Genomic DNA, 21,787 nt, shown 5'->3' with positions numbered 1-21,787 from the left:
ATAGTCAGTTTACAGGTTTTTGGTACTAGTGCACATGTGAAAAAAGTTGTATAAAGCCTTCTGTGTCACTCGAGTCAGCATCTGGTTTAAACAAACCTGAGGGTGAGTTTACCAGGCCCTCTGTAGTGTGTGTATGTGCCAGGTGTTGACAAGGAAGTAAAATATATGGAATATTAAATCTGGTTCTGCCATATTGATTTTGAGTCTGACAGTGCAATGCTAAGTGCAGTACTCAAAAGTACCTGTACTGCAATATTACACATAAGTACCACCACTTAAGTAAAAGTATAAGTATTTTCAGCGAAATGTACTGTATTGAAAGTACTAATGCCGAAAAAAGGTTGTTTAAAATCTGTTTCTTAGCAATGATGCATTGATGTGAGAGTAGAATTTTACTGCAAATTGTAACTATTCCATATACGTTTAGGTAACAGTGCATGGACATATTCAAGTGAAATACAAATACAACAAAATCCTATTTCAGAACAATACTAAGAAGTTGTTTACTTGTTTACTTGTGAAGTTTATGTTGCCACTGTAATCCAACCAAGTGTGGCTGTCAGTGTGGCTCTTTGATGTTTTCCTGCACCAGTGAAATTCATTTCCTGCCATGTCTCACAGCTCTGGAGCTGCAGTGTAACTTCGAGCATGGACTGTGCAGCTGGAAACAAGAGCACAGCGGGGGAGATGTGTTTGACTGGACTCGCATCCAAGGCCCCACTCCGACCGTTAACACGGGGCCCTGGAAGGACCACACGCTGGGCACCAGCTACGGCCACTACCTCTTCATCGAGTCGTCTGCGCCCCAGGAGTTCAAGGACACGGCTGTCTTGCTGAGCAGAGTCTTCCAGCCCACCCATCAGCGCGGGAAGAACCCTCCCAGGTCCCGCCACTGCGTTTTCCGCTTCCATTACCACATGTTCGGCTCGCATGTGTTCTGCCTGGCAGTGTACCTCAGGACTGCAGCTACAGGCCGTGGGTACATGCTATGGGTTCGATATGGAGACCAAGGAAACCTATGGCACAGGAAGACTCTTTACCTCAACAGTGCTCGGCCTTTCCAGGTATCTATACGGTCCAGAAACTGACCCAAAATGGGGGATTAAAATCTTTTTGAATGTGTGTTTAGGGTTCTGTTCTTTGAGTGTGCACAGGATCTTATTTCTTACATTGAAATGAGCAGAAATACAGACAGAATATGCTTTAGATATTTCATTCCTTTCACGTCCCCTGCTTTCCTTAAATCATGGACTCTGAAGACAAGTTGTTCATTTACATTAAGAACCATCATAGAGGAAGTATTTAGGTCCTTAAATGTAGCAACATCACTATGTAAAAATATTCCAGAAAATGCAAATATGTTCGCTAAGTACAAATATCTCTACGCGGGTGCAGTAAATTAGAAAATTTACTTAGTTACTTTCCGCACTGGTTAAGTGATATTATGTCATTATCATACCACTTGTAGTCACATCACATCTCTTTCTAAATCATTTGCATTCAGTCCCCTTGTGTAATCAAAGATTGAAATGCAGACATGAGCTACAGGTGAGCACAGCTCCCCGGCAGGCAACAATGAGTGATGCAAAGACTGTGTATTTAAGAGTGCACCACAGCTCTGCATGATGAAGATCTATTTAATAGCTCCACTACTCACCATCGATCCCTCAAGATGGATGTGCTGTTGTCAGTACTCATAAGAGAGCATAACTTGACAGGCAGCTAAAGACTTTCCTCCAATATGGCATTGAAAACAGGAGCTCTGTTAAGTTAATTGACTGCAGGAATGTTAAAAGTGAACCAAAAAAGAAACACAGATGAATTGAATTCCGACTCAGGCCATTTGCTCTTATTTATTTTGTATGCACTGCATAATGATTTCTGCACATTACGTGTGAAAACAGCACAGCCTCAGCTTAGAACGACTAAAGACCATAAAGAGGCGCATGCAGAAAAGCATGTGAGTGAGTGAGCTTAGCAGCATTACAGTTAATTAAATTGTTTCCAAGCTGTTTGCCCAGGCAGCAAGTGGAAATGGCTGATTATTGGAAAAATATTTCAAATTGTGTTTGCTAAACACTGCTGCCTGAATCATGCTAATGTGACATTCTACAGTAAATACTCACAACAGTGCCTCTTCCCGATAGTGCTTCAAATGAACATTTAACAGGCTTTCTTTGCTTATTCGATATGCCCATTCAGTGTTGGCCTGATTACTTCAGGAACAACATTATCAGCAGAAAACATTTCCTTATTTCTGAAAATTCAAGCTGCCTTCTCTGAAAGCTAATACCAGACTCTTTGTTCAATATTTCCAAATTATGTTCCGCTCCTTGGCGATGACACAAAGTCAACAGACCTGGTGGCTGCTGACACGAGTTATTTGATGCAATAATCTTTTAGCTATGATTTGTTGCATTGGAAAACTGTGACTGAACTTAAAATTTGGTGGGTGTAGCAAAGCTTATGAGCAAGCAAGCAGGAAATACACTCGAAGCACTTAAACAGTTTTAGAAAGAAAAAGCAACAGCCGTCAAAATGTAGACCATTTTCACACATGTGAAATTAACTAGTTAAATTAATGATGGCTGCACACCATTCATCTGTTCCAGCATCATTATACTATTACTATTACTATTATTCATGCTTGCTAATTGGTGTTGCTCACTATGATGCAATGATATTAAACTGATAGCCATTGTTTGTGTTAACAGTTGCAACTGTGCTTTTCATTTATATTCTCATACAGTACACAGTATCCTGGTTTTATGAGATTTCTGACCACAAGGAGTCAGTGAGACATCAAAGACTGTCAGAAACTAGAGCTAATGTGTTAGCAGTGTATAACAGTTTCCTTCTTACAACGGAGATGGAGCATTGGCATTCATTCTGGGTCGAATTTTTGGCCATCTAATAAGTATAAGTCCAGTATTCACTCTTTTTTCTGCTCGGGTCTCCACCAAGAAAAATATCTGGGTCTCAAGGTTACTAGATGTTTGACTTTCTTCACGCGCTAGAGTCTATCAGACTTAAAACAAAGAGGCGGCAAGAGACACAGCCCTGGCTTTTTACGTTAAAGCTAATGTGCTAGCAGTGCATAGTCATCTTACAGCTGAAATGCAGCATTGGCCTTCAGTTTGGATTATATTTCTGGCCAAATAATAAGTGTAAGTCCAACACTCACCCTCCTCTCTTCTGCTCTGGTCTCCCCCAACAATATTACATACTGTTGCTAGATGTTTAAGTTTCTTCATTAACTAGCTCGCTAACAGCTCGCTGAACCAACTGACCAAGCAAACGTTAGATTGCTGACCCGTTTAGATTGAAGATTAAAATAGGTATTACTGTTAACATAACTGTCTTTACACTTGTGTATGCTCTCTCTGTTTCATAACAGCTGATTTACACACCACTGAATCTGAAATCTTTCTTAGGTATGATTAGTACAAAATGATTCGGTAGTTAAATCACTCGTTTGAAACTGGCTAGCTTGTAGCTACTTCTTGACACACAAGCTTAGAAATTGATTTGAATAGCTGGTGCAATCCAAACTTGAGTCTAAACTGATTTGTTCTTGTGTTTATTGACAGATTTTGATTGAAGGTACAGTTGGAGATGATTTTAATGGAGACATTTCCATTGATGACCTTTCTTTCCTGGACTGCGAACCGTATGAAGGTGAATGATTATGCTATGACAGAAAATGCGAACATACTGAGGCAGTGTTGTTGTACCTCCCTTATTTTCAATTTCTACCACTGATTTGTGTTTTCTACCATGTACCATTGTGTTTTTTTCTACTGTCCCTTGTTCCAGGAGAGCTCCCAAAACCAAATAGCACAACCCCAGCAGTGACCTCCCCAGCCCCCACAGTTCAGCCCCACAGCTGCCCTGATGGACAGTTTGCATGTGGGGCACACAGGGAGTGTGTTGCCAGCAGCAAAGTGTGCGACTTCAGACAGGACTGCTCTGATGGCTCGGATGAATTAAACTGTGGTAAACATTCATCTTTTCTTCACTCAAAATTCCTACATAAACAGCTTCCATTATGGCATTCTGTTTTTTTCACAATGCTGTGTCTTTCTCTTTTCTCTTTCCCTTCTTCCAACTTCTCTCACATTTTCTTGTGTTTGCTGTCCTTCCCTTCGCTGCTTATTTGCCTTTCTCTGTCTGCAGTGAAGGAGCAGTGCGATTTCGAAGTCAACACTTGTGGTTGGGAGAGTGTCGACTCCTCTTTGGTCCCAATGCATGCATTTCGCTGGTCACCGAACCAAGGGGAGAGCATACACGATGGAGAGGAGTACCACCGTCCTGTTAATGACCACACCCTGTGAGTACCAGCTGAATATTGTTAGGACTGAAACACTATGTCAATAAATCAGTTGCTTGTCAAAAAAAAAGATTTTACAACAACAGTAACCAACAACAATGCTAAATAGTCCACCTTCTGAAACTATGATGATTATGATGCTGGTGAACTGAATGTCTTTGGGTCTTGGACATTATAATATTGTGATACTTTATAGAAAGAAAGATGAATGATTAATAAATAATGAAAGCAAAATTCAAAACTGAAATCGGATAACCTCAGAATACAGCAGTTATCCTTCTGTCCCTAAACTGATCACAAATGGAAAAGAGCCAAATAACAAAGAGATGACTCAAAATTTTAATGTCAACCCATATACATACAGGTAAATAGGGATAATATTTCAAGAAAAAATAGATGTTTTCTTTGCATTATAATTTTTCCTCCACTTAAAATAGTGACATTTAGACAAACTTTTCGCTATGAGCTGAGTGAGCATGCCCAATCCATAGTGCATATACAGGACCTGATTGTCCTAATCTATGTTTTATTGAGTGGACGGTGAGAGCAGTGCACTTTGACCAATATATTTCAGCAATTTCTTCCCTCGTCCAGAATTGCAGACACTATCTATCTTTCATCACCTTTCCCTCTGCCTGACACTCTCCCTCGTCACTCCTGCAGCAGCCTCGGCCGGCTCTCAATCGATAAGGCAGGCAGGGTGAAATGGAGAGGGGAAGCTGTGTCTTATTTAACCCAAGTGGAGCCACTCCTCTTATGGGACTTTAATAAAGCAGAAGGAGAAACGGTTGGAGCAGATAAAGGCCTGCAGTGTGAGGATACAGATGAGGCTCTGAAAGCTATTACAGCACTACTCATCTTACTGTTAGTTTTGTGATTGCCAGTTCATAGCTTGCTGGCTTATGAGCTAGAGAACAGATGATGAGCATCAATAAGGGAAGGTAAAGTGTTATCATCAGGACTGCAACCACTGTAATGATTATTTTCATTATCCATTAATCTGCTGGCTATTTTCTTGATTAACCAGTTCATCCATAAAATACTGTTTTGTTCGACCACAGTCCAAAAGCCAAATACATTTTGTTGACTATTACCTACAATATAGAAAAACGTGAATCCTTACAATTGAGATGCAGGAACTACAGAATGTTTGACTTTTTTGTTCAAAAAATAATGAATGATTAAAATCACTGCTGATTAATATTAGGTCAGTTGACTAATTGATTATTTAATGAACTATTCCAGCTGTAGCTGTCCTAACAAATGTAAATATGGTCCAAACTATGAAAACTGTACTGTAAAAAACTTAATTTTTTTCTTTTTGAAAGTGGATGTCTGACCGTCACTGCAGAATGATGTATGTGCAGTCTGTTTTCCATCTTGTAATTTCAGCTACTCCGTCATTTCAAGAATGTAACTGCTGACCACGAGATGCCTCATGCTTCACTGTCAAGTCATTCTCAGTGTTTTTGCACTTGAGGTGTCAAATTTCCACATCACACTTGTGTAAGCTACATACACATTTGGAAAGTTTAACCTGCGTGCGTGCGAACATGATTTGTTACATCACAGTTTGGACGACAGTCATTTGTCCAGTATGTATCTAACTTACACAAGTGTGATGTGGAAACTTTAAAACCTCAAGTTTACACACAAAAAATATTTAAAAAAAATACATCAAAACTCAGAGTTGAAAAAGGTGGTGCACCATTAAAGCAGTTGGCGCCCAGAGGCCGCAGCAACATCACTTATATACAAGAAAAACAAGACAGTGACCTAATAATGATGCAAACTCTGAGCTGATGCTGCAACTTGCTGATGGACTCACGAGTTGGGGACATAATTATGATCTTGTGCCGTGCTTTCTGTCTTTCCTCTGATAGTTGCACTCCAGAAGGTTGGTATATGTGTGCAGACAGTTCAAACGGTGGCTATGGTCAAACCACTGACCTCCAGACACCTGTCATCTCCTCCACTGGGCCACAGTGCACTCTGGTCTTCTGGTACTACATGAGCGGCTTCACAGTAGGATCGCTGCAAGTAAGAAGATTAAACATGCTGTACTCGGCGGGAGAATAATACTCTGTACAAAACGTTTCATCAGAAAACTCATATCTCTTGTTCTCACTCTTGTTTGCAGGTGCTGTTGAAATCTGGAAACGTCTCTCATGGGGTTTGGTCTCAGGCTGGTAACCAAGGCAACAAATGGAGACGGGGAGAAGTGTTTTTGGGGTTATCAAACAACTTTCAGGTCTGTAAATGATTTTGTCGCTTAGAAATACGTACAAATGTGTAATATAAGCAGCTTGAATGCAATGACGTGGCTCATATCTTTTTTGTGTGGTTAACAACACTGAATCAAATGTTTTCTTCTTGCAGTGGATGATGTTAGTTCTCCACAAAGTTCCCCATTTCAGCTGTTTTTATGCCTCAGCCGTGGCTGCAGGCATTATGTTTTCAGTTTGTCCGTACGTACCATTCTTGTGAATGTAAAATCTCAGGAACACCTCTAAGGAGTTTCTCAAATTTAACAGAAATGTTAATTTGGACTCAAGGATAAACTGACTGCATTTTGGTAGTTGAAGATAAGATCATTGTGACCACACGTAATGCTTATTATGACAACATTTTACACAAATGTCTCATAGAATAAAGTGAAGAAGTAATGGCATTTTATATCAGAGAGGTGAAAGGTCAACGTCATTGTGACATCATAATATTCTGCAAAAACACTCCTCTGGCCATTATTCACCACCATTACTCAGGAACAGAAGGGGACATTGTGAGCATATTTCACATTTGGTCAGATACCAAATTGGAGACACTAATCTTGGGTGTCCACCTTGAAACTGTGGTGATTGTATAGATCTTCTACGCTGCAGACAAAAACAATATATTTAATGTTTCACCTCATCACCTTCATTGATTCATTCATCTGTTAAGTTTAGTCATGATTATGATTACATTTGCTAATTATTATTTTGGATGGTGGTGAGTGGAGGATTTCTCCCCCACCCCAGTAAATACTAGAATTATGACCCTGCTCTGGATGAATTTATCATGAAGCATAAAAATATTTAATGGTAGTTATTGTTTCTCGCTTTATTGTCAAGGAACCAGCTGGTGCTTTTATTGACGGAGTTATCACCAGAACTATCTGAGCGTAACCCAGAAAAAGGAACTGCTGCATACAGTTTACACCGAAGAGCCCTTTTGACATGATGTGTATTCCAGTGTCGTCATCACTTTGTCAGTGCTAGACTTGTGTTTCAGATTATTGACATTCAGTTTGAACTGAAGGGCGGCCTCTGAGACGACCATGCACATCAGTATAATTGGCCTAATTTCAGTTACGCCAGGGTAAATTGGACACACAGACTTGATCGATGATGAATTGATGGATTCTTAATCAGTCTAATGAGTCTTAACTTGTGAGTGACAGTGATCAGAGTTGCAGTCCCTTCGTGGTGTCTGGCTGCTGAGGTTATTCCAGGTCAGTATGACCACACCCTACAGGGATGGAGGTCCTGTGTCAGCCCTGGTGGCTTTATTGCACCACAGCAGTCATGTCTTTGATCAGACGACACGGCCTTCGCACATTTTCATTAACCCTTGACCAGAGTCAGATCCATGCTGATGGTACAATCAGAACCTGGAGGGCCCTTTCACACTGAGCCTCTTTTTCACAGTCCAAGTACCCTTTTCCTCTTGTCTCTGTGGTCTACATCAACTGACTGCCCCAAGATGCAGAATAACATCTCTTGCTGGGTCTGTTGTCTCAGTGCCTTGTCTGAAGATATAAATCATCAACCTCATTGTCTAAAAATGTGATTATGTTTATATCTGCCAGACAGGACCAAGACTTGATCCTGGTTTGTCCTCCTTTCTCAGGTGGTATTCAGGGCGAAGCGAGGGATCAGCTACATGGGCGATTTGGTGCTAGATGATGTCAGCTTTCTGCACTGCTCCCCGCCTCTTCCTTCAGACCAGCCGTGTACACCTGAGCAGTACACCTGCGCTAATGGCCACTGCATCCCTCAGGACAACCTGTGTGACTTCATCAACCACTGCGGGGACAACTCCGACGAGGACCCCTATATCTGCAGTGAGGCCTCCTCTAATGTCTGACCGATGACACCATGCAGAAGATTAATTTTCAGATAATTGGATAGCCTGGATGGATTTCATCTTTTATCGCTGTCTTTCAGAGGGCTTTAGCGGGCGCTGCAGTTTTGAGTTTGACCTCTGCTCCTGGCGTCAGTGCCAACAGGATGACTTTGATTGGCTGATCAAAGCGGGCAGCACTCCAACGTTTGGCACCGGGCCATTGAGTGACCACACCCTGAGGGACTCCTCGGGGCACTACCTATATCTGGAGAGCTCCTTCCCCCAGACAGCCGGAGACATCGCCCGCATATCAGGACCCTTACTGAGCCGCAGGAGCTCACAGTGCAAGGTGAGGTGGAGGTCAAACTGTAGAAGCTACACTAAACATTATTTATAGTTTATTCTGCAAACTGGAAAACAAGTTACTTTGATGCCATTATTTCAAATTTAACTGCTTGAAGAGTAAGATCACTATATTCACAATCTATTTTTGTGTTTATTGTATGCTCCCTTTAAAACTAAGGTCATTTTTACAGTTTCTGAAAAATTAACAAATGCTACTAAGTGCTAAAACAGGAATGAAAAAAACTATAACAACCACAATAGATAGAATACTGTAAAGTTAAAGACACACTAAAAATGTAATAAAACATTAGTAGTCCTGTGGCTTCCCTAACATGAACATGAAATGTATTCTGTGAATCTAATTTCAAAGCTTCCTACTGTGTTACCATTGCTCTAATTGGCATATTTTAACTACATGCTGAAGATACTGCGTATGTTAATTTGTATTCACATATTATATATTTGTATTTTAAGGGTTATTCAGTGCTGTAATGACTAAAGAGACACCAGAAACATTGTTAGAGTCAGATGTAAACCTCAGATGCAATTCAGAATATAATTTTCAGTAATTGAATAAGAAATTGTAAAACTGGCCAACTTAAAATTTCTGTCCAGATCAGTGAGTTCTTAAGGGCATGAAAAGCTGAATTCAACACTTTTGGCATATTCACAGGAATGACATTCAGTGTTTTAGTTTGGCTCTTTTGGGAAATACACTTGATAGTTGATACCACTCTCACATCTGGAAGCTAAATATGAAGATACAGCCAGGAGCTAGGTAGCTTAGCTTAGCATAAAGACTAGAAGGAGGAAACAGCCAGCCTGGCTTGGTCCAAAAGTAAAGAAAAGAATCTGGTGACCGGCACCCCATCTGCACAAAAACCAAAGTGTAAAAACAACAAGTTGTAGATTTAGGGGGTTATATGCTGGACCATTAAAAAAAAAAAAAAAAAAAGACATAAGAGTGGTGTCAATCTTTATCATTCATCTCTCGGCATGAAAATAAATGAGTATATTTTTGAAAAGTTTGCAGGTTTTCAAAAAGGTAGCCTTCAGAGATATGACAGTCTCTGAATCAGTCATTCATCTACTTTACAGATGAAAATGTGTTGTTATTAAACAAGCAATTAGAATTAAATGTATGTGCTTGTGAACTTCATAGTGTGTGTGTATGTGTGTGTGTGTGTGTGTGTGTGTGTGTGTGTGTGTGTGCGTGTGTGCACGCACATCCTCCCAGCTGTCAGCCTGATGCTCTACTGGGAATGGTGTCTTGATTGACTGCACAGTTTGCTCTGTGTGTCATGTCTGCCTTATCCCATGCCTGACCTGTCAATCAATCACGCAGTCAGCTAAAAGGCACCAATTAAACTGAAGGGAGGGCTGTGCAGGGGGGAAGTGAGAAGGAGACGTACGGGCCAGCTCGCTATGCTGATGGAGGGTGTTGTTGTGCTGCTGCAGCTCACGAACAAGCCTCCATTTGGAGGGTTGCTGGGTGATGGAGAGACACTATTTCTGTCTAAGCCTTAGTGAAGAAAACGACTGAAAGGAAAAAGATTTAAATGTAATTACCTTTGTACGTCTATACTTTTGGTTTCTTTCCATATTCTACCCGGAGGAGTAATGGTAATTTGGGAGCAAGGAAAAGTGAAAAGCATAATGGAAAAGAAAGCAGTGTCAGAGTGCCAAAGAGGACACGATATGTCTATTTAGTAATCAGTAATAGTACATAATATGCCTATTACTCAGAATTTGCCAGCATTTTCATTGCAATACTGTATTTTTCTTCTAATATATACCTTCAAAACTGAGCCAAATTGAAACTGATTATCATTGTAGGATTTTTTTGTCAATTTTGAAAATTCACATTTGCACGCTCTGTGGATCAGTGGCTTTTTTTGCCAGATTTTTTTCATGTTCTGTTGTTTGTCCAGATGCGTTTCTATTTTCATATGTCTGGAGACGGCATCGGGACCCTCAGCGTGCTCAGGAAAAGCGAAGGACGTCTTCATCTCCTCTTGAACCTGACGGGAGATCAGGGCAGCTACTGGCAGATGAGGGACATCCCGCTGAGCGACACCCGGGACTTTCAGGTCATGTTTGAGGGCAAGGTGGGCCGAAGTCCGAAGGGTGACATCTGCCTGGATGACATCACTTTCTCTCCAGGTTGTCTGCTCGCCTCCTCAGCTGAAGTAGAGGACAACACCCCTCCACCTCCTGCAGGTATGTACTCAGCTTTGTCTCCCATTTTTTAATATGCTATGCTCATTTAGTTTTTTTTTTAAATATATATCTCCTCCATCTGTGTTCCTCCACCCTCCCACCAAATCCCACCTCCTGCCCGACCCCCCTTGGACTCAAAACAATTTGAAGAACTGTTATTGGAATTTTTCATGTTATTTCCAGGAACTAATCTCTTTGATATTACTATCAGGACTTTCATCAATCACATTATATCTAAATTTGATTTACCATAATCCTACTGTCTCTTTGAATTGCCTTTCAAAATGTTTCTTCGTGCATTCTAGGGGAACACAATGTCACTTTGTGAGTCGGTCGGTCCACCACTGTGGTTTGGCTTGGACTAAATTATCTCATAGTTTTAAGGTTTTTGGTGAAATATTTAACAACTATCGCATCGATTGCTGTTAAAGTTGGTTCAGCCATTAGTGTTGACTTGTAATAACTTTAGTGATCCTGTAACTTAATCTGCTTTCATTATCAGGTCAAATGCAAAATGAATGACAGTACCATCAGCCTCAGCAGTATTGTGTATGCTAACATAGTAAACCAGTGGTTCTTAAACTGGGGGGCGCATAGAGCCACTGCAGGAGGAGCATAGATGACTAGTAGAAAATTATGGAGTGAAACTAACTTGAATGAATCCGATGTATGGAGGAAAAATAAACAAGTGTTTGCTGATGCTATCAATTTAACTTGAAACCAGGAAAAAAACTAAGATAGTTATCAAGCTAAACATTATACCTGCTAAAAATCAGGATGTTAGCGTTGAGACTGTGAGCAAGTTAGCATCTTTCAGGGCTGTGTTCCCATATGTTCCTGCTCTTATAAGTTTAGTTTTTATTGCATCACTGACCAGCAAAGTCTAAGACGTTCACGCTTCACTGACAGCAGTCAATCTCTTCACGAAAATTGCCATGAGATAACTTTTATTGTGATTTGGCGGCATATGAGTGAAACTGAAGTGAACTGAAATGAGCTGCCAGTGTGAGAAGAACGTGGCTGTGGAGCCCCAGCTGCCAAATTAGATTTAGAAAAGATATTACATTACTAAAATGTAGATAATTGCAGTTTTGATGGCTTTCAGCATAACAGCCTGCTCATATGAGTAATCAGCGAATAATTGTCTGCTGGGATATTAGAACTTTGTCTTCATTTGGAGGGCAGTTTCAGAAATTGATGCAATATTTACAAAGAAAACCAAATTAAATTCAACCAGTTTATTGGGCATGACCAAAAAATCTATCACATCTCCTGCAAATTGAGCACATTCTTCATACCTGTTGGTTCGCTCTGTGTAGATATGGACAACGCAGGTGTTAAATCTTCAATTTACCACAGGAAACAAATGTTTATTAAATGCAGAAATACATAAAATTAAGATTCTGAGCAAAACACTGAATCATATTCTCAGTTTTTCACATCTGAGCCACCAATTAACATCCCGTTTCACCCAGAATATTGTTAAGATATGAAAAAATGTTGTTTCCTTGTGACATGAAGAAAAAAGTATGAACATTTTCTGATAACTGCTAAAAAAAACAAACAGACTTGTTTTATCTTACTGAGGTCCCACATCGTGTTTGTCACTGCTCATCTAAGCCCTCATAAAAAAGCCTCATCATTGTCTGTATCTCAGACTTTGGAAACATTCATCTGTTAGATGTTCCTCTACCTTCTTTGTGATAGAAACTTTTAAGAGGCGAGAGAAGAGAGGAAGAGCTGATTTATTGCTGTTGTTATTGTGGCTATGATTGGCCAATTAAATTTATTGCCTTTGCCTTGTATTGGATGCCGAGCTTGGAAAGGGATGAAACTGTGAGGCTGTGTGGCCCCTGCAAGAGGTGTTGTTGAGATGGTGTTGTCCATGTGTTGTCCTCTGCAGCAGAAGTGTGATGTGTAGTGAAGATTTTCCTTCCCCATGTCCTGACATGTTTCTCTGTCTTTCTGCATTTACCAGTGTTAGCGCTGACAGTGAATATGTAGACTCCCACAGAGTCAGGGTACTAATCAGTCACTAAAGAGCTATTCAGCCTACTTACGCAGAATGAGTGCAGCAGCACGTAAATGCTTATATATACATATACTGTACAGTAAGTCATTAACTTACACAAAGAAGCTGGCAGCATCTGTCATAAGGATTCTGGGGTACAGAACTACTAGGCTGAGAAATACCAGGCAGAAAAAATATTGCCAGGGAGAAAGGGAAGAAGTTTTTTTTCTTTCACTAAACATGACAGGATCATTTTCAGAACAAGTAAAAAGCCAAGCAAATAAAGCAGGATGGAAAGAGAAAGGGATGTGGGTCTGGAGACTAGAGGGATGAGAAGTGTTTCTTGAAGGTTAAAACCGGGAGTAACACCGCTGCCCTGACAGAGAAGTGGAGTTCATCCCACCATTAGGGGAGGCAGCAGGGAGAGCCGTAGCTGCAGCAGGCTGCAGAGGACGTACAGTAATACCGATGAGGCAGAAGACAGCAGGAACTGTAATTAAATACTGAAGCCCCTCAGGGCCATTTTCCTCCACTGCCTCATTCTATGATACTATCACATTACATGATGGAGTGGTGAAATGTATGGGCATTTTATCTTGGCTTTAACAACAGACTGTGGGCCAATACATTTAGAACAATTTTGGTGTAATGCGCTGCCATGATAGGCTTAGCACATTCAGAGGCTAGTATGTATGTATCGATGTATGCCAACTGCATGGAAAAATAAAAGAATATCCAGCAAGAGTCCCAGTTTAAGGTCTACTGTTCCAGTCTGACTGTTCCCTGCCAGAGCACAGTCCGATTTTATGAAATGGGCTGCAGAAATCTTTACCAAACAAATAATAGAAGGGATGAGAAACCTTATTACCCTCACCAAAGGCGAACTGAGGAGATGTCTGTCGCGCTCGTGATGGTTGTTAATAAAGGCTCCAATTGCTAAGTATGTTTTTGAATCCATAAGAAAATTCCCTTCTTCCTTCATACAAATTTGCACATGGCTCTTTCCGTAAATGTAAACTGTCATCTACGCTCAGTTGCCTGCACCTGCCCTGGTGCACCTGCACAGTCTGATACAATCCAATACGTCAGCCCTGCCATAACATCCATCTTTACAGCTTATAATGATTTTGATGACACCGTCAGAAATGTGTAAATTCAACTCTGTGTTTGTCGTTGAGGTCCCATTATCTTTAACATTTACATACAACGCTGTCATAGCATTATTAACTTCACAGGCATCGGAAAAGCAGACTGTATGGCAGAACAGCTGTATTGGATTGCATTAGACTCTAGAGGTGTACCTAACAATCTGGCCACTGAGTATGTGTGTCAGAATGACAAAAAGCCATTACTTTAACAGACAGATGAAGCCAGCAATGTTACAAGACTTGTTCTCTGTCCTCCTCTTGTCATCAGCGGCCTCTGATCTCTTAAGTTCAATTTAATCTTCTTTTTGACAGCTCAGAATTTGACAGCATCTGATCAAAAGGTACTTTCTGCGCATGAGGTTGACTTATCACACATGCAGAAAGGGAGGGAGTGAACAAGGAAGCTTTATTTATTTCTGTTTCATTTTTTAGTTATTACAGGGAAACAGCCAGAGAAACACTGTAAATGAAATAAGAAATATAACATGGTGTCAGAATAAAGGCAGCAGTACAACGGATCATGATTGGATAACTTGCTTCACTTTATCTGTCAAGACACCTCATTCCAGAAGTAGTTCAGTGTAAATTCTTTATAATGATGATCTGGAGCAAAGTCCTTGCACCAGGGGGCAGTATGCCACCCAGGGTGCCTGACAGACCTACTGTATCTGAGGACAGCAGGTCCCTGATGTGAAGGTCACATTACATATAGCAATGCAGAGCCCTGAAGTTACCCATGTAACAAGATATGTACTGGAATTAATGAGGGCAAATTCATTAGTCAGCATTCAAAGTAACAGCTGAAGAACTACATACATGTACACAGATGCTATTCGCTTCAAACAGGATCTTTTCTTGAACATAAATCCACCTACAGCTTCAGTGTTCTCCACATCAGCCGGTGAGGCAGCCTGGTTTCACAGCCGGGAGCCGTGGCTTCCTGGCTTCCTATGTGCCTTTGTTGGGTCACATTGCTTCTGGTCCTGTGCATCTGAAGAGGAACAAAGGATTAGGAGGGACTTATACCCCTTTCTCTCCTTTACTTACTGGGACCACCCCTCTTCATCACGCCTCATCTCCCTTTCTAACACTCCCCGAAGCTGAGCATTGACTCTGCTGGAATGTCTGGCACCAAAAGAAGCAGATTCCAGCCACCCCAGCACCGCCACCCTGTGATACACTGATTTGGGCTTATAGCCCCATGCTCCCTTTGTCTTCTTAAGCTTCTTAAAGAGTCCCTGATGTTGCATGCAGATGCTCTCCACACTCTTGAGTTGACTTCTTTTGCTCTGAGGTTCATACTAAACTGTTGTGGTGCTGTTAAATCTGGTGAAGCACAAAGTAGATGTTCTCATTAGTATAAGTGTACAAAAACTGACACATGAAGAGCAGCAAGTTGTGGTTAACTTTGTTTTCTTTCCAGATTAAACAAATGAGATGGTAGTTAGGTAGGTTAAATTTTGTTACCTTTGGACAGGACCAGGCTAGCTGTTTCACTGTGTTTTCAATCTTTATGCTAAGCTAAGATGAGCATGCTGCTAGTTGTAGCTCAATATTTACCATACAGGCATGAGAATCAGTTTCCTCACCTAAGTCTCAACAAAACAGTGAATAAGAATATTTTTTTCCTCACAATCTTGACCTACTACCTTTAAGGGCAAAGACAGCTACAGACTGATGTATTGAAACAACACCAGGACTGTGAGTGATATTTAATGTGTGTCTTATTTCCAGGCTCCTGTCCTTCAGGCTTCCTGCTGTGTGACAATGGCCGGTGTTTTACTCCGGGGCAGAGCTGTGACTTCATAGATGACTGCGGCGATGGCACCGATGAAAAGGATTGTGGGACTTCCTGCTCCTTTGAGAATGGCCGCTGTGGCTGGAAGAGCTCTCCGGCTGATAATTTTGATTGGATGCTGGGGGCCGGATCAATCATCCGCATACGACCTCCATATGATCACACATGGTTAGATGAATCTGGTATGTGTTTACAATTTTCCTTTCTGTTTTTTGCGAGTTGTTCATACACATTTAAACCGTAAACTAATTTAAAAGTTATAAAAATTTCAAGTTTCTCATTAGAAAATAAGTTCCTTACTGTTATAGTCTCTTCTTTGAATTACCATTGTATAATTGAACGAGTGCACCTTCACTTCTGGGTGGTTTTGTATAATCAGAGTGAACTGAAAGAAAGTGAACTGACTTTAAATTTCCACCTGTTAAAACCAAAATGCTGCGGTAGCTCTCCATAATGTTTAATTCATGCTTTAGCTTCTTCAGTGACAAAATCAATGAGCTACTTCCTGGTATGTGAATGTACAGCAGGTGAGGCTTCAGGTGATTGATGCAGGGCTCTTAGGGCCATTAAACAATGTGCATGCTGCGAGGGCATACACATGAATAAATAAACACATAAAGGCTCCTATGGAGGTGCTTCTCCTAAACAGCTATAATCCTTAAGGCCCGTCATAGTAAACACTCGCAGAGTTGAGAGCAATTCTGTCTGTTTACAGTGCAGCCAAACAAACTCACATTGCATAAAGACGTCAGTCAGTAATGGTTGCAGCAGTGATCTGATTTCATGCTGCACGCAGAGCAAGTCGTTTCCACACACAACAGCAGAGAAACAGCGAAGGAGATGGTTGCCTTGCTGAGAAGCCGGAGTCTGTTGCCTGCAGCTCTTTATCTAGCAGCTCACTCTGGCTGCTCCTTCTTGTTCCAGCGCTCACTCAGACAAACTAAATATTACCCGCTGATGAAAAAACACAAAAACGGATCACTGTCTTGTTTTGTGCACTGATCACAATAAAAACCGCCCCGTGTTTGGCCTGCTGAACGCTTTTATTGTGAAGCAGCGACAGAAGGAAAGGTTCAGTATGGCTTAGTTATAACTTAAAGCGGCTCTGATATAGCTGTGTGAGAGTAAACAGTGGGGCTGATGTCAATGAGATATAATTAAAAACAGAAACACTGGATTATATGTGTGCCTCATTTCCTGCAAATTCCTCTTTTGAGTAAAGGCAGTCAGGGAATGGCAGACCCTGCCACTAACAATGAAAACTATTCTATAGAGAAATACTTATTGAATGGAAAGACACTGAATGGCTTTTGCTGATAAGTGCAGCCCATAAATGATATCAAAAACAAGATTTTATTTCAAGACTTTAAAATTTAAGCTTGTTTGGTTTATAATGTTCAGTACTGAAGGTTATAATGATAAAGAGCAGCAGACTATGAAAAAAGCACTCTGAAATGTGTGTTATTACTGGTAATGGAGAAAATAATTGCCACATATTTGCAGTAAGGAAAGCATGACAGCACAGGTGCTCTCCCTTTGGTTTTGTATTCAGCCATCTTCCCTGTTTTGTTTTTTTTTATGAGCTTGGCTCGACTGAGGAACTGAGTGGTCCCTGAGTGTCAGCAGGCAGTGAGATATTAGGAGATGTGTCAAAGATTACTCTGTGACCCCCTAGCCCTCACTCCCCGACCACTCTGTTAGTGACCTTGCTGCAATTTGTCACTGACTGTAACAGCTGCCCGAGCAGAGATATTTCCTCTTTGCCTCGTCTCCCCTGTCACCGCCCTCCTCCTCCATCACTTCTCTTCTGTCTTCTCTCTTTAGGTCATTTTGTCTATCTGGAAGCGACACCAGTGGGACTCAAAGGTGATAAAGCTCGTATTAGGAGCTCTGTCTGGAAAGAGTCGAGCGCCATCTGCAAGCTCTCCTTCTGGTACTTCATTTCCCACAAGGCAACGGGAACAATCCGCCTGCTGATCAAGGTAAACCATCTGCGCTTTGACTTAGATATGGCTTAACTCTGCTTGTGCACAGCATGATAAGAAATGATGAATCTAACTGATGCTAGTCCAAAAAAGTTTAGAAAAAGAGCCTTCTGGACCCACTGCTTCCATCAAGTGCAGTTACCATGGTCACACTGAATCAGAAATAAAGCCTGATTATATTAAATCACGATAATGTAGACAGTAATTGCATCATATTAGTGCTGCGGTCTAGTGGTCCCAGTAATTTGGTAAAAAGGGAGGTGAGGCTGTCACTCTCTGCCAGTTTTTCTGATATACAGTGCGTCTGTGGGGGGTGGAGGTGAGTGATGGTCTGCCCTCGGCCCAGAGCAACCCCACCCCGCCATCTGGGCCCACACCAGCCCTGCCAGTACTCAAGGCTTCTTGCTTGTTAGGCACTCAGCCATCTAGTTTGTGTATGCATGGTTGACTTTCGAGGATTAAGATTTCTGCTTGCAGCTTTCTGCCATTGAAATTCTGCTGTGATTTACTCTGCCTCCATCCTGTGGTCTGTATACTCTCCACTGCATTTAACTTTTTCAGGTACGACTCAAGGGCAAGGTGCATAAGGTAGATTCATAGATGCAGAGATTCATTCTTTGGTGTGTGAGTGTGCAAATTTTTCTCACATGCTCACATATGCACCGCACGTACACGATTGTTAGCGCGTCCTTGTGAGCGCTGCAGAAAATGTTTTTTTTTGCATTTTGCAAAACAGGTCAGCGAGCTATCATATAAATTTTTATTAGGGTTTTTTTCCTCAAACAGCCAGACGTTGTGTCACGTCTCACAAAATTAACATATCATTACTCTTGCAAAAATGACACTGATGCTGTCTTATGTTGCAGCAGCCAAAAGGCAACAGAGCTCATGATGTGATTGTTTTTATGAGAGAATAGCTGACTTATTCTGGAGGCAAAAGCTCCATCAGGACTTTAAACTACAATATGTCTTCAGGTCTTACTGGTAGGTGACGGACCAACAGTGGAAATATAAACATTAAAACAATAGAGATTATGAAATGAGGCTCACAATATTACTAACTAATTCACAAACTAATTCACTTTTCACTCCTGTCTGATTAACACTCTACATACAGTCTCAGCTGAATTAGAAATTAATTTAACCTGAGTAAAAGTATATACTCAGTGACTGATTTTTAAAGATTTATGTCTTTAGTTGGAACCATTGGGTCAGAAACTACTGGGAAAAATACTGATACGTTTTTGGTCTTTTTGTGGAACCTGAACAGACTTATCCTTTAAATGTTCATCCATCCTGTGTCTCATAGACTGCTCATATACTCAGTCGGGCACCTTTCGATGTAGATGTTATATTTATTCATGCTGTTCTGAATGTAGCTATTATAGAAACACTCTGCCACTCTACTGTGCTATTGATTGTACATTAAAGCCCGGCGGAAAGAGGACAACACCACTCTTAGAAATTCATATCATGGTATTTGCCCAGTTTCTCAATCAAGCTCACTGGCTATTTGATTGATTATGTGACTCCCTGAGAGGCAGTAGGTGATGAATGCATGTGGACTATTTTACATCACTTCATTCTTGTTCACATATGGATGGAAAAATGTAAAATTTGGCCTTTTAAAGGAGGCTAGCTCTAGACATGAAAATTAGAAACACGGAGGGTGATGAGGTCAGAGGTTATTGTATGTGATTTTAGCTTTGTAGACACAAGTGTGTGTGTCGCTCACGTCTCTGTGACACACAAAAAGTGCATGCATGACCTTGAAGATTCAAAGACATGAACACAAAGAGATGCTGCTCTGTGCCATAACTTACATTACAGCATTTTTATAGCCTCAGTGTTGCCTTGAGTCAAAGCAGTGACATAAATACAAGCATGAATACACATACACACAGACATGACTACAGATACACAAACTCTCACACTCTGCTAGCATCATAGTGTAAACACAGTGTGAGCCATCTTTAAAGGTTGATTGAAGAACAAAGGCAGTTATGGTAATGACACTAGTCTTCAATGGCCAGATACACTGAGTGGGAGGGAGGGGATTATAGTTACCTGGCAAGTGTGAAGTCCACAAAGGGCTCAACAGTCCTGTCTATTTATATCACCAGGCCTGTGAACTGCTCCTGAGAGTCGTTATTCATCACACTAATAACTGTCCTCAGCAGCAGTGGACTGGACATGTAGGCTAGGACCATGGGATGTCAGCATGCATGCTCTGCAGTCTGGTAATTATCTGTCCTTTGATGTATGTATGCATCTACGATACAACACTTCATGTGACTCAGGGAGCTCCACCTGATAGTTAGAATGCTGCTCCAAGAAAGACATTCATATATTTGTTGTTTCATGCTGTTTCAGTTTTACTTTAAAACTATCACCAGGAGCAGATGGAGGTTTCAGGAACTGGTGATTACTTAAAATGTAACAGAAAGCTTGAAACGGCAAATATGCCTCTGCGTTTTTGGGAGTAGACTGCATGCGGGGATCACAAATATGTATGGAAATCAACACAAACTCTGAAATACGGATAGTGTTTTTGACGGGAGGATTCTTTTCCAGCATCACAAAGGTCATCACAACATCAAATACTGAACATTTCATTCTTAAGTGTTTGTCCCATGAGACTAAGAATTAGTATGTGATGTCACCGTTATATTGAAGTATACCGGTATTCCACCCACCTCTAAAATGCGGCCTGCCATTATGGTGGCCCAGTCAACCAAAGAAGGGATGTTCTCCCCAAGTAAAATGAAGCACGACAAAGCTAAACACGTGAACATGATCTTGATTTGAGGCATGGTGGTAGAGCGGCTCTGTCACACAAACAATATGCTTATACCCCATCTGTGTTGCAACATTCTTAACCAAGCAGAGATTGAGAAGAAAAAAAGTGGTCGCACTCTGAATTGAAGGTGAGTCGACAGAGAAACAGCTGCCAGCAGTTTCGTAAAACGAAAAAATCCATGAATACAAATTGGATTTCAGTTTAGCGGAACATTCAGTATATGGTTAAGACATAGAGCATTTCAAATATTCAATACAATAAACATTTTATTGTGATAAGAACTTTCTTCCTTGGCGTCTTGATTGTCACTCGGGGGTTAATGTAAATTAAATTATGCAAATGTGTATCTACTCTTCACATTTGTGGTTGTATTACCTTGACTGCGAGCTCAGGAAGCAAAACCTTCAAATTGATGGATTAAATGTCTCGGCTGATATGCCACCCAGACATAAAGGGTGAGCTACATATGCCAGTATCATGCGCTCACTGGTCGCTCTAAGGCTGCTTTTATAGATTGAGCCTTTACTCCATGACATAAATCTGGATAAGTCCTGCTGTAACGCTGCCTATTAATCTATGCTCTATTCTCACAGTAACAAGATTATTTCAAGCCTGGCTCCACTGGCGTAAAGCAGAGGAGACAGTCTGTGCATGCCTCACCCAAGGGTGCATTTTAATAGGCTTTCAAACTGCAGAGCAGAATGTGACATTGCTTGTCCTCTGGTTTTGAGTACATTAGACCAGGTCTTTTACTGCCGTCAAGCCTCTGGCCACATCCTCTAACTCCAAGTACAGAAACTTAGATATTGTACATTGTGAGAATGCACTGTTTACCTGTTCGCCTGCCATGTCCAAAAAGGTTTGACACTTCCGAGATTGATTCTGCCGGTGCCACTTTGCTAAAACTGAATTAATGACGTGATGTTATAGACCCGCAGTCACCTTTAAAAAGACCAGAGGTCGAGGAAGCTACTATGAATTACTGTGTTACGCCAGTCTTAATATGACACTCATGAACTGCAGGGGGATGGGTAGTTAAATCT

The 21,787-nt window shown here is 41.1% G+C and overlaps 1 protein-coding gene across 1 annotated transcript in view; it reads left to right on the top strand.

Moving 5' to 3' along the window:
• The window catches only part of malrd1 (MAM and LDL receptor class A domain containing 1), a 56,173-nt gene that overhangs the window by 14,546 nt on the left and 19,840 nt on the right, over window positions 1-21,787 (top strand). Inside the window, exons 10-20 of the mRNA XM_041961836.1 lie at window positions 622-1,064; window positions 3,591-3,678; window positions 3,817-3,996; window positions 4,177-4,330; window positions 6,214-6,370; window positions 6,471-6,581; window positions 8,222-8,435; window positions 8,539-8,786; window positions 10,714-11,002; window positions 15,896-16,141; window positions 17,784-17,941. Coding sequence (XP_041817770.1) covers window positions 622-1,064; window positions 3,591-3,678; window positions 3,817-3,996; window positions 4,177-4,330; window positions 6,214-6,370; window positions 6,471-6,581; window positions 8,222-8,435; window positions 8,539-8,786; window positions 10,714-11,002; window positions 15,896-16,141; window positions 17,784-17,941 — 2,288 coding nt within the window. The remainder of the gene's footprint in view (window positions 1-621; window positions 1,065-3,590; window positions 3,679-3,816; window positions 3,997-4,176; window positions 4,331-6,213; window positions 6,371-6,470; window positions 6,582-8,221; window positions 8,436-8,538; window positions 8,787-10,713; window positions 11,003-15,895; window positions 16,142-17,783; window positions 17,942-21,787) is intronic.

The sequence above is a fragment of the Chelmon rostratus genome, chromosome 20 (assembly GCF_017976325.1).
Source record: "Chelmon rostratus isolate fCheRos1 chromosome 20, fCheRos1.pri, whole genome shotgun sequence".
Classification (NCBI taxonomy): Eukaryota; Metazoa; Chordata; class Actinopteri; order Chaetodontiformes; family Chaetodontidae; genus Chelmon; species Chelmon rostratus.
Note: the sequence above shows the minus strand (reverse complement) of the source record. Positions and strands in the feature narration are given on the sequence as shown.